Here is a 19,181-nt window from a genome sequence, read left to right as displayed (position 1 = left end):
TCACGTGAAATTTCTGATCATTTATGTCTTATACATTTTTACCATACCGGCTATGATAACAGAGATATTCACGAATTTGGATTTTTGTTGCCAAGCCCATATCAGTGCCGAGTCACAAGAAAATGGGTAAACAGAATTTAATGAAAAATCAGTATGTAAATTCAGGGGCAATAAGGAACTACAGTCTACACTATAAATATTTTTATTCACCCTGGTTGAAATGGTAGTTTAGGGGAAGGTGCCTAAAATTTAATTTTTAATTACGTATGTTATTGATCCTTACCGGTGTTCAGTTTTACCATACCGACTCTCATAAGATTCATTGTGATTGTAATTGTACCGGGAGGTACACCCCAATGCTGCGCATTTAAATCTAGCACCTAAATGAACTCCACTATTGGTGAAACAGTGAAACTGAAACTAAACCAACTTAGAACTTTACTCAGAAGATGTCACCACTAAAATCTGATGTGATTTTGTTATTGTGAAGTTTCCTGAACTGACTGTATTTCTACTTGTTTTGTTTGCCATTCATCAAGAAGTTTGGACATTCTTCCACAGGTGTCACTACTAAAAACTATGATCATGCACCCTGGTGCGAAGCGAAAGAACTTTTGATTTAAAGAAGTTTTGTATTCTTTTTTTTTTTTACTGATTGATGTTCATTTATTTTTGGGTTGGCAATATTTATCTTTTCTTTCTGCCAGTTTTGAATCTAGCCAATCCCAAATTTCTGTAATTAATTTTCAACCTATCACAGACTACTTCTTCGATTTTGAGTGTAACTTTTAAACTGACCAATAAAAATGAGAGGGTGTGGCTAGTTTAATCTTGAATGGTCTCGAACTTTCCCCGAGGGTTTATAAACTGCGGATTTTCACGTTTCTTGGCCAATTGATTGTCATCTTACTGAGAGTGTGTGCCAAAGCAGGAGGCCTCTTCGTCAGCTGCTAGAACTTCGACAAGGTAATGGTCACATAACATCTTTATTTCTTGCTAGCTCCGCAGTTTAAGCTGAGGGAAAGGCCTGAATCATTAACTATGTAACCTAGTTTTCCTAAAAATGTAACTTTCTGTCGGCTAATGTAATAACTTCATAAAAACTTTAACTGTAAATCGGGGATAGAGAGTGAAGTACCCTCTCGAGGTCCCCTTCATCTTGGTTTGAGGTGCCACGTTTTGTAACCTTTCGTTTCTGCAATGTAGTAAAGTTATTTCGATGCGAGCAACCTCAATAGTTTGGGAATAGCCCCTGTTTCATCGGCCAAGAGCCCTATAGGTCTTAAATTTATTTTTGGAGCTCAGTCTTCGACTTCATGCAAATTGTACTCAGGCCGTTTATTTAACCTGTTCTTCTTCACTAAGGCCCTGTATGTTGGGTACTAGATACCACTGTGTAATAAGATTTCTATGTGTAAATAGTGCCTTGTAAGGCCAGAGATTATTAGAGTTTCATGTTATGTTGCCTTGAGTAGGCTTGGGAAACTGAGAGCACGTTAGCTCTTTTTTTGTAAAAATGCCTCTGGGAGGCCTGATAATGTAATTTAGGGAGCAAGTGCTCTATGTATTAGGGGATTTCTGCCCTTGTGTAAACTTGTGCTCTTTGTAAATTTGAGCTTGTAGCTCAGGAAACGTAAAGCTAGGGGCTTAAAGCCCAAAGAGTTAAGGTTCTGGATCTTGGATTTTTCACAATCCTGTTTAATAGTTGCTACATGTACTTCAGTCTTGCCTAAGCCACGGACGAAGGAGGTCGCAGTGAGCTGTGGGTCCCGGGAGGGGAGTGGAGTTCGAGAGTGTGGAGTGTTGGAAGGTCGCCGAGAAGTGGGTCGACAATGATTGGGATAGAACAGTACAGAGTGACGATAGGAAGATGGCAGAGGAAAATGAAGAAAGAAGAAAAGAAGCCAGGTGGGTGTAAAATGGATATGGAGAGGAAAGGAGAACTATTGTTATCGGCAGCAGTGATTATAATTTTACTATGTATTGGGGGGGTCGAGTTGAACCCAGGCCCGTCATCTAGTAGAAATGAGGAAAGGGAAAATATGGACGCTAACAAAAGAGCTGTAAGAGAGGTGCTGACAGAAGTTTGCCCTTTCGGGCAAATAAAAGAGATGATTGAAGAACAAACCAGTAAGATTGAAAAAATGGAAGTATGGATAAGAGAAAAAACGGACGACATGGATGCACAGGCGAGAAATAACACCGAGGAAGTGGTAGCATTAAGGGAAAAAGTAGGACGACTTGAAGAGGAGAATTGCAGATTGAAAGCAGAAGTGGAAACAAATACTTTATACAGAAGGAAGAAGTGCTTGTTTATTTATGGAGTGCCTGAGGAGTCGAGAGAAAGCAAAGTACTCACAACTTATCTAATACAGGGAAAAATGAAAATAAACTTTAGTGAAGTAGATACTGATGATGTGCAGAGAGTGGGGAGAACTAGAGGCAACAGGCCTATAAAGCTACAATTGTTTTCAACGTTGATGGCGGATGTTGTGTTAACAAATGCGGGAAACGTACAGAGGGAGAAAATATGGATAAAGAGAGACGTAGGAAGTGACGCGATCAAAAACGAGAGGATACTCAGAAAACACAGGATACTGGCTGTAAAACAGGGGCTGAAGGCAACTATTAGAGGTCAAAATCTAGTGGTGTCAGACAGAAGCTGGAAGAGGATCTGGTCTGTGGATAGATTGATGGATTTAGAATTGAAGTTAAAACAAGATGAGGAAAAGGAGAGTAGTGCAATAAACTGTAGGCAAATGAGGAGAAATACAAATAACAGTGTGCTGAGGATGGACGTAGGGATGAAGTCAAAGCAGGCCGAAGAAAAAGAGAGTAGTGCAGCGATTAGTGGAGATGATAGGCAAAATAACAGAAGTATCAGTGTACCGTGTGAAGAGAGGCAGGGAGAAGTGCCAAGTGCTAAAGTGACCAATAACAGTGCTCGGAGTGAAGAAGTGCTGGTAGAGAGGCGAAGTGAGAATATGGCTATTTGCAGTGAAGAGGGAAGTAAAGGAAGTGTATGCAGTGAAGTAAGGGAAACGCAAGGTAAAAAGGTAACGGCAAGGTTAAACTTGGGGAGCCTAGACCAGAGTAGGGCCAGATACAGGAACAGAGATCTGACAGAAATGTGGGGTACAAGTGGATATGAGAGGGGGGTAGTTACTAGAAGTAAAAAACAGTAGTAGGTGGTTTGGTTAGGTTTGGACATTGGTATATAGAGTACTTGTGTAGGGTAAGATGTCTTTTAATTATAGTGTATTTCAGAGGAGTAGTGCATGGGGACCTATATGTATATGTGAGAGTGGAATAGGTATTATGGGGTGCTCCGGGATCACATATGGGATATTTTAAGTTTATTATTTACTGTAAGTAAGGCAAACGGCTCATAGAGGGAATCTACCGTTGGTCAGTTGATTATTAATATTATTATTATTACTATTATTATTATGAGTATTACCATTATTTTATTATTATTATTATTATTATTATTATTATTATTATTATTGTATGGAGAGGAGGAAGGAATAATACTGTGATATATAGATTATTATTATTACTATTATTATTACTTTCATTATTATTATTATTATTATTATTACTATGATTCTCTTTTTTTTAGTTCTACTCTATTGGAGTGGTTTATTATTATTATTATTATTATTATTATTATTATTATTATTATTATTAGGGTATTTATTTGTGGAGGCTGAAATGTTGTGATGATGTGGTATTCATTGTTAAAATGTGGTGAGAGTAGAAGTATGTCTGTTAACTAGATGGTAATTAGAGAAGTGGCATAGCGGTCTATGTGTATGTGTGAGAGTAAGCAAAATCTGAAAGATGGCTGGTTTGGTATGCAATAGTGTAAAGTTGCTGTTGTAGCTTATTTTGGAGTAGGTCAGGGAACAATAAAGGTGATGAAAATGCTGAAGCATGAAGGTTTGCGTGATGAGTGGGTACGTGTGAATGATAACAAGCAGAGAGTTGCAACACCAGCAATAGAATGTAAATATAGGCCCGGCTGAGGAGGTCTGGTCTATAACTGTAGCGTTAGGTCTTTTTGTTTTATTGTTCATTTTATTTTGTATATGGAGGAAAGGGGTGGCTTAGGTTGGACTACGTTTATTAATTTTATTAGTTATTGATGTTTTATGTGTGAATTTAGAATTAGACAGGGGAGTAGCTGGACGTGGCATGAAGAGATGGAAGATGACTACCATGGTGACCTAACTTTTGAGGTCACGTTCCCGGAGTATCTGACAGGCTTCATGGCACGGCCAAGGTGTACAGTAGCAGTATTTAGTATTTATTTATTTATTATTATTGTGAACATGTACTCGGGGCTGAACGCCTGTTTTGTTCATTAATAAACATACAAACATGCTACATGTACTTGTAAAACAGTTAAATTGTGTGTTTAAAAATATAACCTTCAGTTTACGTTTTAAATCAATTCTTGACATTGTAGTTAGACCCATTCACCCTGGCACCTTCTTTCACCTCTGCGATCCACAAAATACCACGGAACAGCAATTATTGTTTTTTTTTTTTTTGCTAATTGTTTTATGTCGCACCGACACAGATAGGTCTTATGGCAACGATGGGATATGAAATGCCTAGGAATGGGAAGGAAGCAGCCGTTGCCTTAATTTAAGGTACAGCCCCAGCATTTGCCTGGTTTGAAAATGGGAAACGACGGACAACCCGTCTTCAGGGCTGCCGACAGTGGCATTCGAACCCACTATCACCCGGATGCAAGCTCACAACTGCGCACCCCTAACCGCACGGCCAACTCGCCTGGTGATTATTGTTTTAAGAGGCAACCATCCTCTATATAACTAATCAGAGAGAAAAAATGGAAGGGGTCTGACACTTCAAAGAATGAAGATACCAGCCTAAAGCCGGGTATCGACTGTGCGCGGCTGCCGCGTGCGGCAATGTTCTTTGCTTTGCCTCGCGAAGTCGATACCATGTTGCCTCACGCGGCAAGACGAACACTGCCACGCTCAAACTTGGCGCGGGTCGAGCCAAATCGGAGCGGTCTTTTGTCCCGCGGCAAAGGGATTTCAGTGCGCTGTGTTCGTTCAGTTGAGACGGGCGTTGGGGTGGTTCTACCGTGGCAAAATGGAGAATGAAATTTGTATAGCTCTGATACAGCTGTATAAATGTAAAGAGATCTTGTGGAATCCTGAAAGTGCTGGTTATCACAACAATCGTGATGATGAACATGATGCTTGTTGTTTAGAGGGGCCTAACATCTAGGTCATCGGCCCCTAATGGTACAAAATGAGATGAAATGCAATGACAATTTAAAAGTACAAAATTCAGCCACTGACCCGAATTCAAAACGTGATGATGAAGAATGAAGGGATGAATATGAATTTAAAACTATCAGTGGATCCGATCCGCAATGCCTCGCATGACCAGAAACAGTGTTACGGACCAAGAGACTGTTTCTAAAGCACAATCCTGAATCGATGATGCTTTTTGTCTAAAGGAGTTCAATATCCAGATCAACGGTCGCTCATAATGGCACTTATCACTAGTAAAGGAGAACCATGGTATTTCTCAGGTTGCAGTACTAATCGAAGGTAGTGTAAACTCACGGTGTGCCAAACATTATGGTACTACTCACAAGTATTGTACGTCGTACAGGTAACGCAGATCTCTGGTGTTTCTCATATAATGGCGAATCTCATAGGCAACGCAAACCCATAGTGTTCCTCACCTCGGTGTACTAAGCACGGGCGCCGGTATTCCCGTGGTGTTCTGCATATAGTGGGTACTAATCATAGGCAACGAAGACCCACGGTTTCGCTCATATTGTGTTACTAACCACAGGCAACGCCCAGACCTGTGGTGTTTCTCATTTAATGGCACTGATCACGGACAACGTAAGACCGTGGCGGTACTAATCACAGGTAATGGAAACCCACAGTGAACCCCTTTCTACTGCTACGAACAAAAAAACTATTGAGTACCTAACAGAATGGTACTAGCAAGTAAATGTGACCCATGATGATCCCCGCATTATGGTAGTAATCACAAGGAGTTTCATGGTTCTGATGCAATCGTCCCTTGGTCGCCCCTTTAAGTCTGCTCTTACGACAGGCAGGGGATACCGAGAGTGTATTCTTCGTCTGCATCCCCCCCCACAAGGGGTAGACAAAGAGAAAAAAGAAGGAAAAAGTAGGGATCCATCACTTCGAAAAATGAAGTAACGGACAAAGAAAGACAAGGGCCACGAAGGGCGTGAAAATGAAAGACTCCCTAGGCCTTGAATGCTCCAATACCGTCGGGGTCAGAAAAGAACAAGAGTTGACCAAGGGAGGTCGGACAGGATAGATGAAAGTGAGGAGCCTGGCACAAGTAAGTGGATTCAGCTAAGGGCCCCATGGTCGCCAACCCACGCTCCCAAGTTGAGAGCCCCTGGGGCCCCTTTTAGTCGCCTCTTACGACAGGCAGGGGATGCCATGGGGGTATTCTTCATCTGCGTCCCCCACCCACAGGAATAATTATCACAACAAAAGTACGCGCGAGGATGCAAGGAAGGCCAATGGTGAGGAAATGAAAATGCCAGTTCAAGAGTTAAAGAAGAAAATGACAACTTTATTGGCATCACACAGAAAAGTCCCGGATTAAGAAGTCTCTCATTATTTACAGATGCAGGTACTGTGTACGTATCCGAGTGGTTTGCTTTCAAGGAATTTGATTTCATGGCCGACAAAAATGCACCCAACGATACTGTGGATACTTTGTGTGATGTACGTATCTGTTTCATTACAATACGTCTGCACGTGCAGTACTCAGTGTTCGCGTGAGAACTGAGGAACCAGTGTCGATCACCTGCCGCGCGAGGCTGCTGCGCTCGACTCTGGCATCACAAACACGGTGTTGCGCGTAACACAAATGAAAGAATTTGCCGCGCTCGAACAGATTCATGCGGCAGCCTAGCACAGTCAATACCAGGCTTAAGGAAGTCAAGGACCTCGAAGGGCATGAAAATGAAAGACTCCCTACGCCTCAATAAGTAATAATGCAGTTTTTTGGAAATGCTGACCGGACATGGAAATTAAATGAACGAATGAATGAATGACTTTCAGGGTCGGAAAAGAACAAGAGTTGACCAAGGGAGGTCGCAGAGGGTAGATGAAAGTGAAGAGCCTGGCACAAGTAAGTGGACTGTGAGGACTCACCTAAGGCTTCGTGTTTGCCAAGCCACCCTCCCAAATGTGGGGCCACATTTAGTTGCCTCTTACTACAGGCAGGGGTACCGTGGGTGTTATTTTATCGCCCTGCCAACAGGGGGACGACTATGTTAAGAGAATTAATGAATTTAGACTTTTGTTGCTTAGCCCATATCAACGCCGAGCATGGCATACATGGAAATATTGTTCAATCGTGTTAAATGGCAATGGATTTTGTCATGATTGTCTTAAGGTGTGAAAACACATGGTCATCGGTTCATATTGACAAGAAAAATTGTGAAGATGATTATAAAAATGAGAAAAAATCATGAAGGAACGATTGCTTGAATACTAAGACAAGAGGGAGTCATGAAAGAAAGGAGGACTCACTTTACATAAGATGCCCTAATATCACAGAGTCGGAAGAAAACTAAATGTGAAGGTCCAGAATATAGAAAGCTCATAAAATTGATCAACAATAATATTACATTGACCATTGTTTGTTGTAATGTGCTTTGTGTCTTCTGCTGCCACTCATCTCCGATAGATGGGATTACTACTGCGTACCGAGTGTAACAGCCTGTCTGAATATTGGTGGAAAGTAGCTGGAGAGTTCCCTCTTGTTTAGCATGCCATTCCTCTGGTTCAAAAATTTCTGATATTACTGGTACGTAACACACTGGTTCATCATAGTATTCCATCTATTGGATCCTTACTCTGAGGCGCTGACTGGAATGAGAAGTGTGCAGAGTTACAGGTAATGGCAGTGTGTTCACGGCTGTTTGCGGCCTGGTCATTCAAGCTCGGGAACTATGGACTGTTAGATCGGCAGCCGGCAGCATAGTACTGTTCACTAAAAGTGAGAAAATGTGCCGTTTTTCATTTGATCGAATATCTCATATGATAGCATTGCTTTTAGTCGTGACATTCCTGCTGACTTCATTGTAATGACCTATGTTGATTTTGGTTTGCTTTCTGAGAATTCCGTTGCAAAGCACGGATACATCACGTAGTAATTGATAAAAATATTGTATGAAAACAGAAATTATCGATTAATGGTGAAATGAAATGGCGTATGGCTTTTAGTGCCGAGATCTGTCCGAGGACTTCGGCCCGCCAGGTGTAGGTCTTTCGATTTGACCCCCGTAGGCGACCTGCGCGTCATGATGAGGATGAAATGATGATGAAGACGACACATACAGCCAGTCCCCGTGCCAGGGGAATTAACCAATTGTGGTTAAAATTCCCGACCCTACCGGGAATCAAACCCGGGACCCTTGTGACCAAAGGCCAGCACGCTAACCATTTAGCCATGGAGTTGGATATAATAATCGATAAGAAAGTTTGTATTAATTGATTAATTCAGTCAATACCACTCAAAACTAATGGTTGAGAATCGAGTTTTCATTTATGTCAAAAGACCTGGATTTTGCATGTAAAACAGCACATTTATAATGAATTAACTACAAAATTGCATATATTTGCTAAATTCAAACCTTAAGCCATATGCAAACGCTAAATTTTCGGGTCCCTACTCATCAACTTTCTCAATGATGTCACTGTTGATCTTAACCTCAATGTTGTTTGGGCTAAAATTTTAGTTTTCTGTAGGTTCTCTTTCAGTCTTTCAGCTTGGGAGACTTTTTGAAGTTCTTGGAGGATTGTTTCAAGTTTACCAGCAGCATCATTACTGAAGAGGACATCACCATCAACAAAACGAAGATGGTTCAGATGTTTTCCATTGATGTTCTTGCCTTCCTTGTCCCAGTGAAGATTCCTGAATACATCTTCTAGCAGCAAAGTTTGGATTGCAACTTCACCAGTGATCCATTCCTCTTCAATTTTGACATGCCGTAAACTGGGGTTATTTTGTGACTGTATGGGTTACTTTGTGACAGGTGTGCACCAAATAATAATTTCATAATTCGCGGGATATGCACCGATCGTCTGACAGTGAATAGTATATGTTTTCATTCCTCAATAATACTTCCACCTGTGTCTACAATAATACTGTCACACGTGTTGTATTGTTGGCAACAGAGAGCCATTTGGTGTACTGTACTGAGCACGTTATTTTGTGAATAGCGGAAAACTTTTGTCGGCTACAGAAAACGTTAATGAGGTACACATATCAAAGTTAGTGGAAATCTTAATTTCATGTTTCCTAATAAACATTCACAATTCTCATGTCACTTTGAGCTTTCTTTCAGTTATTTATGTTAAAATAAAATAAAGAGGAGAAGTTTAAGGGGTAACTTTGTGAAAACAATGGCTCTGCCACAAAGTAACCCCAGTGTTCTAAAATTGCCTATTTTTTAGTAATCTGGATTCGGAAAACAATGTTCCACTAAACCAAAGTAAGAATGTCCATCTCTTCTTAAGATATAATTGAGAACTAGTTGAAAATGGTCCGAATAACCCACGCTCTTGATACAGGATATGTGGTACTTGCCTCCTAAGCCAGGAAGAAGTGCGGAAGCACATCTACAACAGGGCAATTGATGAAGAAGGTGATGCTGTGAAACAAGATGTATCATTGAGCACCTGATTCTCAAAAGAGGTAAGGTAACAAATAATGGCTGAAGAAAGGGGAGATGTATATATGTGCCACCTGGAAGAGGTATCACAGCATCAGATTATGACACTGTAGATGAGATTCCTGGCTGTAGTGGCACTAACGGGAACTGTCGCTCAAAGAACATTAAAGACACCCGAAAAAGGGATTCAAGAAAAATGACAATGATGACATCTGTACTGAATCAAAAGACAATTCATTACAAGAAGAATTTAATTCTGACTCTGAAAAACTTCCTATTCGTGAAAATTGTATCGTGGAATCCGATGATAAGATCGAACACACATAACTGTAATATTCGAATTCAAGTACTATCCATGAATCGTAACGAAAGTATACAAGCAAGGTTTAGTTGTCTGAGTGCTATGGATAGCACCGTGAGTGGCCAGATATCAAGGATGAAATATAGTACGCAGATGACGAAATATGGTGTAAATTAATCCAACCATACAAAGGGGAAGACTTGAAATCTATGACATTCCAGAATTCACAAAACACAACACAAAGTAAACTATTCTCTATTGAATGATGCCAACATTTCAAGTGGTTGTATCTGAGGGTTTAAAAAATATGTGTGTTGTATTATCATGGTTGTGAAATAAATTCTCTTTTTATATTTAGCTGAAGTCTTAAGTGAAAGTAACCACTTAATGGGGGTAACTTTGTAACATCTGCAGCAAACAGGCAAAGATGGTGTCACAAAGTAACCCCACCTAATGGGGTAACATTGTGACAAGTTCTTCTTGAAATATTTAGTGACCAAATGCAAATACACATATACAACTTGTTGCAAAACATTAATAAAGGATGGAAGCATATGATAATATAGAAAAACCTTATTACATAATGATATTTTTCTGATTATATTGAAAAAATCGTCAAAACTGTCACAAAGTAACCCCAATTTACGGTGCATGTTTGTATGCTAACAGATGTAGATTATTTGATTAATCTTGTATATCTGGGGTCGATGTTGGTTCTATCCATTCACAGGTACTGCCCAGGTCTCAATAGAATCAAAGGCTTTCTCCTAATCCACGAATGACATATGGAGAGGGACATTATATTCATTACATTTCTCAACAAGAGTGCACAGTCTGAATACGGACATTGTGCTGAACTCTTTCCAGAAACTAGCTCATTTAATGAGTTGGTACAAGTCAAATTTCCATGTAAGTTTATTTGTTATTATTTTAGTCAACAATTTATAAAATATCAATAGAAAACTGATGGGCCTACAGTTCTCAATATTTCTAGTCACCTTTCTTGAAGAGGAGGGTGACCTCAATATACTGCCATGAGTCAGAATTCTCTCTTCCTTGAGACACTGTGATTACCAGAAGTGTTTTAGAGTTGCTCCTCCAACTTTCAGCAGTTATTCTCCCCTGAGGCCTTGCAGTTTTTTGGTTGGTTTAATGATTCTCCAGTTTGGCCCATTGATATGCTCAGATCTGGGATTTTAGACTGTATGTTCAAACTTTTCCAGTTGCGCCATGGAAGCGGGGGGGGGGGGGGGGGGGGGGGCAATGACTGGCTGTAATGTTTTGCTAATCTCTGTGATCTTGTCCTTAACAACTTCTCCTCATCCATTCCGTATTTTGTGCAATACCATCTTTCCTCTTGACAAATTCAATAGCAAGATTCTTGTGTTATTTTTTATGGCTTTCATGATGCATTGTGTGTTGTAGGCTTTGTGTTCTTTCATTATGGCTTTCTTCACATTCATATTCACGTCTGCATACCTCGGCGAATCTCTATCGGTCCTCCTTCATTCACTGATCAGCATTTCAGTTTATGGGCTGATTTTTGGGTTCTTTGGTTACTTTGGTGAGTAAACTTCTGTGCCTTAATGCTTTCCATGATTTTTCTCAACATTATGTTCAGCTTCTGTACTTCCTCTTAAAACAGTAATCACCACCACATACCCAAAAGAATTCCAGTTTCTCAGAGTATAATTTTTTCAGTTGGTTTTATTTTGCTGTTGCTATGACAAATCGTCCCTGCTCTGGCAAACTAGCGAAACTGACAAACTAAGGAATCTGTAGTTCTGAAGTTCTGGTCTAGATTTTGTTATTTATATACTGTCTACCCTCTGACAAAGTCTCACATCTGCAGCTCATTCTGTATGCCTAACACATAAAACCAATAATTAAATATAAAAATTGATTTGACATGAGTAATCACAACTTCTTTCAGCTCTCCTAACCTTTTGACAATTTTCAGATTCGTTAGTTTGCCAGAGCAGGGACGAAATGTACCCAAAAGAATTCCAGTTTCTCAGAGTAAAACAAAATGTCAAAATAGACACAGAGGCAGCCTAAATGGCGTCAATTCAAATTGTCTGCACGTCATAGCTGATGATTATTAGTATACAACAAAGTTACCGACAATAGCTGTTTTGTGGCAAGAAAAACGTACAGAATATTTATAAGAAATTTGAGTGTCTATGCTTAGATCTAAAATGTTAACATAATGCCTGATTACAAGGGTCTTAAAACTAAGTCCAGCAAATGCCAGTGGTTAAATTTGCATAAATTAGCCAAACTAAGAAGTTGAAATAAAAACTTCATACAGCTCTGCTAGCCCGCCTGGTGGCCATGACCGTTCAGGCATTGAAATCCATTCGGTCTGACACTGTGGTTAGCCAGTTCAAGTCCCATTGGTCTAAAAAATTGTCACCTTCAGTTTGCTGGCCGGCAGGGTAGGAGAGGTGGTGTTATACAAATTTGAATCACTAGACTGCATGCCAAAAGCTTGGATTAAATTCCAAACCTCTCCGCAGTGCTCACATGGAGTGAGGGCATATGATGCTGTTGATAGTGATTCGTCCATCAGATGGGAACATTAAAGCCCTGAGCAGATCCCATGGTGTTATTTGATAAGAGTATGCTATGTGCTGGCACCAGGTTTCACCCTCTCCCTTCTTACTATCATATATCACATCATTCATTTAATCTCATTAACTCCTTTGATGAAGTTCAGGCCAGGAAAAAAACTTGCTATGAAGATTCGTCTCACTTCATACCCGACCCCACAGAGGAGCAGAACAAGCGTTGGACACACATATAGCTCTGCTACTATCTGGTGTTATATCCATCCATATATAGTCGCTCAAAACAGAATGAGCGCATTTAATATTTTATCACACAATTTTAATTATTATGAAAATATAACAACAAATATAACCACGGGTTCAATTTTTCTGTGAGGAACTTACACAATACCACGTTGCGTTATTTGTTTTTCAATTTGATTTACATCGCACCGACACAGATAGGTCTTATGGTGATGATAGGATAGGCAAGGGCTAGGAGTGGGAAGGAAGCAGCCATGGCCCTCATTAAGGTACAGCCCCAACATTTGCGTGGTGTGAAAATGGGAAACCACGGAAAACAATCTTCAGGGTTGCCGACAGTGGGGCTCGAGCCCACTATCTCCCGAATTCAAGCTGTTAGCTTAGTGACCCAAACTGCACAGCCACTTGCTCGGTACAATACCATGTGTTCATTCTTATTTTGAGTAACTGTTCAATTACAATGTGATAATAATCTAAAGAAGGAGGCTCTTAGGCCTAGTATGCAGGGCATTTTAATGTAAGCAAGTACAAAAATGTATTCATTAGAAATCAACTGATAAAATAAAGAGTACAATTAGAGGACGGAGGCACGGGAGAGTAGAGATGGAGGCTCAGCGCAGAGTGATATTGTTAGTTCACAAGCGTGCCCATAGCAGCAATGTTAATTCACAATTTATAAAATATCAATAGAAAACTGATGGGCCTACAGTTCTCAATATTTCTAGTCACCTTTCTTGAAGAGGGAAATGGAATATTGCATTGTGACCCTTTAAGCCCCCTCTTCTTCAACATAACCTTAGCAGATATCATGCAGGTCACTGACAATACTTCAGTTGTACTTTATCTCTATGCATCGTTAAGTTAATGTTTGTTGTTTCCTTCATTTGTTAGCGCACATCCTGCTTAGTGACAAAAAAATCATTGGTCAAACACATCAGGGGTGTTTAATAATTAAAGCCTCTAGAAGGGAGTTGCATGTTAGCCAGTGGCCCACATTGTTGGTGTGCATGATTAGGTTATAACAATTTTCTTAGATTCCATCAATGACGTGAAGTTGGCTATTACATCAAAATGCATTAAATTATCGGAGCAGTGTCATTTTTATAAAATCCATTCAATGGTAGCGACATTTTAGCAGATGGTTATGGGTAATAGTGGGAGATTTTTCTGTGCTTGGTTATAAAAATAAATTTCTTCTGGCAGCAGGATGGTGAGATTCTAGCATTGGCAATGAACACAACTCTTCTCTACAAGCATTTTCAGGTAACATTCATATATTTCATCTTGCCAAGTATAGTTTTTAAAGTCCAAAATAAAACTCCTTCACAATATTGATAAATATCACTAAAGCTTTAGTTATATTTTTAATACTTTATTTGTAAAAGTGTAAAAACAATATAAGACAACGATTATTATATTAGGTAGGTTCATAAGAGACCCATTATTTAACATTTTTCTTTGTGTATTAAATGTGTAAGATACATCAGTAAATTACAAGCATGTGAAATGAAGTTTCTAAGATCAACTACAGAGAAGACACAAGACAGGGTCAGAAATTATTCAATGTAAGGAATCAGAATCGCAGATGAGGATTTTTGCACATGATTATATTGTATGGAGTAATAAATTACAGGATTGTGAACGACTGGAAAAAGACCTCGACAAAGCTGTGTGGTGGATGTAAATGGGGAGAAGAGTCAGGTTGTAAATTTCACCTAGAGGAGAAGTCCTCCCAGTTTTAATTACTGAGTTGATACAGTAACTAATGGGGTTCACTGTACGTACCTACGTGTTAATATTTAAGACAAGATCTTCATTGGGGTAATTACTAGAAAAGGATTTTAAATATTATTTTTGCATGTTGTTTTATGTCGCACCGACACAGATAGGTCTTATGGCGACGATGGGACAGGAAAGGCCTAGGAGTGGGAAGGAAGCAGCCGTGGCCTTTATTAATAATAATGCTATTTGATTTACGTCCCACTAACTAATCTTTTACAGTTTTTGGAGACACCGAGGTGCCGGAATTTAGTTCCGCAGGAGTTCTTTTACGTGCCAGTAAATCTACCGACACGAGGCTGGTGTATTTGAGCACCTTCAAATACCACCGGGCTGAGCCAGGATTGAACCTGCCATGTTGGAGCCAGAAGGCCAGCACCTCAACCGTCTGAGCCACTCAGCCCGGCATGGCCTTTATTAAGGTACAGCCCCAGCATTTGCCTGGTGTGAAAATGGGAAACCACAGAAAACCATCTTCAGAGCTGCCGACAGTGGGGTTTGAACCCACTACCTCCTGAATACTGGATACCGGCCGCACTTAAGCGACTGCAGCTATCAAGCTCGGTAGGATTTTAAATAAAAGTTTACACATCTCTTCATACAGTTACGAGATTATTTAGGGGTTGCAGTAAAGATGTAAACAAGAGGGCATATAAGTCACAGGTAAGATAGCCGATTATAGTATGGTTCTAGTGTAAGAGACCCTCACAGGGAATACTTGATACAGGAACTGGGAAAGGTTCAAAGGAAAGCAGTAGAATTTGTTCTTTGTGATTTCAGACAAAAAAGCTGTGTTGCAAAATGTTTCAAAACTTTGGGCTGGGGAGACTTGGAAGTAAGGAGATGAAGAGCTTGACTAAGCAGAATATTTTGGACAGTCAGTGGACAGGTAGCTTGAAATGACATTAGTAAAGAAATAAACTTGTGTGGAGTTTTTAAAAGATCATAAAGGGCAAGATCATAAAATGAAGATAAAGTTGGAAATGAAGAGAAAAAATAGGAGTAAAACCTTGTTTAAAAGAAGAGGAATTCAGGACTGGAATAATTTATCAAGGGAGATGTTTGATAAATTTCCAACTTCTTTGAAATCATTGAAGTCTAGGTAAACTATTGATAGGAAATCTGTCACCTGGGTGACAGCCCTAAATGCAGATCAACAGTGAGTGAAATGAAGGCAAGAGATGCAGATTCCCAGGCAGTACTTACACAGGATGGTGTCTGGAAAAAGACCAGTCGAACATCCCAAAAGGAGGTGATACAACAAAATTAAAGATCTAGCAAAGAAGGCACAGACATTGGAAGATATGACAGAAGAAGTTTACAAAGACAGAAACAGATGGAGGCATATCGTTCAAGCAAGTCCTACACAGCCACTGGAAGGATCCACAGATTATGATGATCAATGAAAAAAACCTACAACCTGTTTTCCAGTCACTGACTGGGTCAGAGATGGAATGAATGAAGCAGATATAGGTTATTAGTATGATAGGGTCGCCACTCCCAAAGTGGTTTATTAATGACTGATAGATGCTACGAAATGAGAATGGAGAGTGTTGCTGGAATGAAAGATGAGAGGGAAAACTGGAGTACCCGGAGAAAAACCTGTCCTGCCTCCGCTTTGTCCAGCACAAATCTCACATGGAAAGACCGGGATTTAAACCACGGTATCCAGCGGTGAGAGGCCGACGCGCTGCCGCCTGAGCCACGGAGGCTTTATGATGATCAATATATCTCCCAATTGTAAGGTTAAATACAACAAGCTCGAGTCTTTTCCACTATATTGAGGATGCAGATGACCGATGTCTGCAAATAGCCTGTAACTTATTTTTCAAGTACCGGTAGCTACGCTAGGTTTGATGAAGAACAGTTTCCCTAAGAATGTCAGTAAAATCAGTAAAAGCAATTGATATTGAAGCAGCTTATAATCTTGTTCAGTTTCTTAAAGCAAAGATCACATCTTGATATAAAACAATTTCTGGCCCATCTGATTAGCTTTAGATTCTCTAAATTTGAGATACTGTAGGCCTTCACTGCAGTTTTGTAAAAAAACAGATTCAATACTACTATAATCTCTGAGGTTTTCGAAAGACAGAACTATTACACAAAGTAATTTACTTCATAAAATGACGGCGTCCTCTATATGAATCAGGATCATCTCTGTCTCCCTTTCCTTTGTACAACATCTTTAAGTTTGATTGTATTCAAGAATTTTAGAGAACAGGCTCGTCGCAGAGACTGACACAATGATTCCAGTACAGCAGTTTGGCTTTATGAAAGGAAGATGAACTCTACATGCAGTAGCGAACCTCATTGATAGCATACGACACAATCAGATATCAAAATCGCAGTCTTTGTTGACTTCAAAAAGGCATTCGATCTAATTACAAAATTGGCCAATATGATTGGACAAGATAATCCACTAACCATAGCAGTCAACAATATCCTAGCCTTCAATCAGATCACAGTGCAAGATGGGAAATCATCATCGAACACCATAACTCGGGGAAATGGAATATTGCATTGTGACCCTTTAAGCCCCCTCTTCTTCAACATAACCTTAGCAGATATCATGCAGGTCACTGACAATACTTCAGTTGTACTTTATCTCTATGCAGACAATATTATTATCGGTTCGAGTAACAGGGAAGAGCTACAAAGATCAATCGACAAACTTGAAGAGTACGCAGCAAACAACAGCCTTGTGATTAATAAAATAAAACAGTTCAGATGGTTTTCCGGAAAGGGGGCAGAATCGCAGCTAGTGACAGAATACAGTGGGGGGGGTTGTATAGACCTAGACATAGTGAACTCGTTCTCATATCTGGGCGTCACTTTACAACCTACGGTCACCTCATTTAGAATTCAGGGAAGAGAAATTTCTTTAGCAGCCATCAGAAGCATATATGACATTATAAACCCGACCAGGCTATTGCTAGGCACGTCCATGGCCTTATTTTACGCCAAGCTCCTCCCAGTTCTCACATATGGTATGGAACTTATTTGGGAAAGACTAACGATGTCCGACCTTCAGACTATTGAAAATGTAAAGGCCAGATTTCTGAAACGAACACTGGGCATCTCCAAGATGTCACCATCACGACCTGCGTATGAATTATCCAAAGAAACTTTTTTACTGGAAGATTTGAAAATGAGAATGCAGCTTCCACATACACAGCAAGAAGATGAAGTTCTCCAAGAGAGAAAGAGAAAACAAGCAGAAATCAGCCTGAACTTTAACTCAACTGATGCTATGATTGACCGCACCTGAACTGGTCCAAATAATGACACGAGAAGAATAGGCTGGTGGTACATGGGTCTCACCATCGTCTATGCCGGCGATCGGGATTTCATGAACCGTCCCTACATTGTGTGTGTACGTATGTTGTGTGATAAACATTGTGGTTGCTATCATTTCAGCAAGTGCAACAAGAGAACAAAATCTTCACTAGAATATGCGAAAGATTGATGTATTTTTAATGCACATTTGTGTGCAATTAAATAAATGAATAAAATGACAGTGGCAAACAAATCGAGATCATTATTTATCAATATTCTAGTTATTGAGGCATGCTTAACTGAAAAATGAAGAGATCAACATATTATTACCGGCAACGTAAAGCTACTTTTCGAAATAAACTATAGGCTATTCTTTTACCTTCCTTCTTGGCCTCCTCAATACATCACCCTCTAATGTATTTGGAACAGAGAGAGTATGTGAAGTACTTGGCTCATCTAACTGTGACCCCGTCCTCAGAGTTAAGATATCAGAAGGTTTTCGGCTAGATTCCACAAGAAACATTGGCAAAGTTGGAACAGCAGTAAATACTGGAGGAGGCATGATGAACTCCCCAACATGTTCCTATAAAACAGGAGTAATATGTAACATACATTCCTTTCTGTAAGATATGGTCATGCACATAAACAATTCACTGATGTCTACCCATTTGCAAGTGAGGTTGTAAAAATATAATAATCCTTTTCAACGGTACTCCTATATACCTAACAAAGTAAACCCGACAAGCAGCACACGCGACAGAAGGGATTTAGGGCAAAAATAATCATTAAACGTAATTTATATGTTAATACTTTATTGCAAAATACTACTACAATTTATTTTAAGCAGGGTCTTAATAGACATTTAATTAATTTTTTTAGAAAAAAAAGAAGAAGGAATATCTACTATTTCCACATTAGATAGTGTAAAGTTGTATCACCAATCACTTACATACGCATTATAGCTTTGTAATCCACTTTCGCTAATGATTATATTCGCCTCTTCCCGCAGCATTTGTTTATAACAAAGAGTAGCACTATAACGCGAAACGCAAGGAGAATCTATATATATATAACAAATGTTTTGTCTGTACATTGCTCAGAATTTAAAAAGAATGGTATTTCTGTATCGGTCGTGTCCATAGTAACAAGGAAATACACTTTTTAATTTTCGGTAATTTCTGTCTATCTGTCTCTATGTACGTACACGCATCACGAGAAAACGGCTGAAGAGATTTTAATGAAAATCGGTATTTAAAGCCCGGTAATGAGTCGCTACAATCTAGGC

General features: G+C 39.7%; 1 protein-coding gene across 1 annotated transcript in view; it reads right to left on the bottom strand.

The window, feature by feature from the left end:
- The window catches only part of LOC136875658 (centrosomal protein of 89 kDa), a 162,490-nt gene extending 143,583 nt beyond the window's left edge, over positions 1 to 18,907 (bottom strand). Inside the window, exons 1-2 of the mRNA XM_067149206.2 lie at positions 18,846 to 18,907; positions 18,276 to 18,479 (exon numbers count right to left, since the gene is read on the bottom strand). Coding sequence (XP_067005307.1) covers positions 18,276 to 18,458 — 183 coding nt within the window. The 5' untranslated portion in view covers positions 18,459 to 18,479; positions 18,846 to 18,907. The remainder of the gene's footprint in view (positions 1 to 18,275; positions 18,480 to 18,845) is intronic.
- Positions 18,908 to 19,181: the final 274 nt, after the last annotated feature.

Source organism: Anabrus simplex, chromosome 6, assembly GCF_040414725.1.
Source record: "Anabrus simplex isolate iqAnaSimp1 chromosome 6, ASM4041472v1, whole genome shotgun sequence".
Classification (NCBI taxonomy): domain Eukaryota; kingdom Metazoa; phylum Arthropoda; class Insecta; order Orthoptera; family Tettigoniidae; genus Anabrus; species Anabrus simplex.
This window is presented reverse-complemented; position numbering and strand designations above follow the sequence as displayed.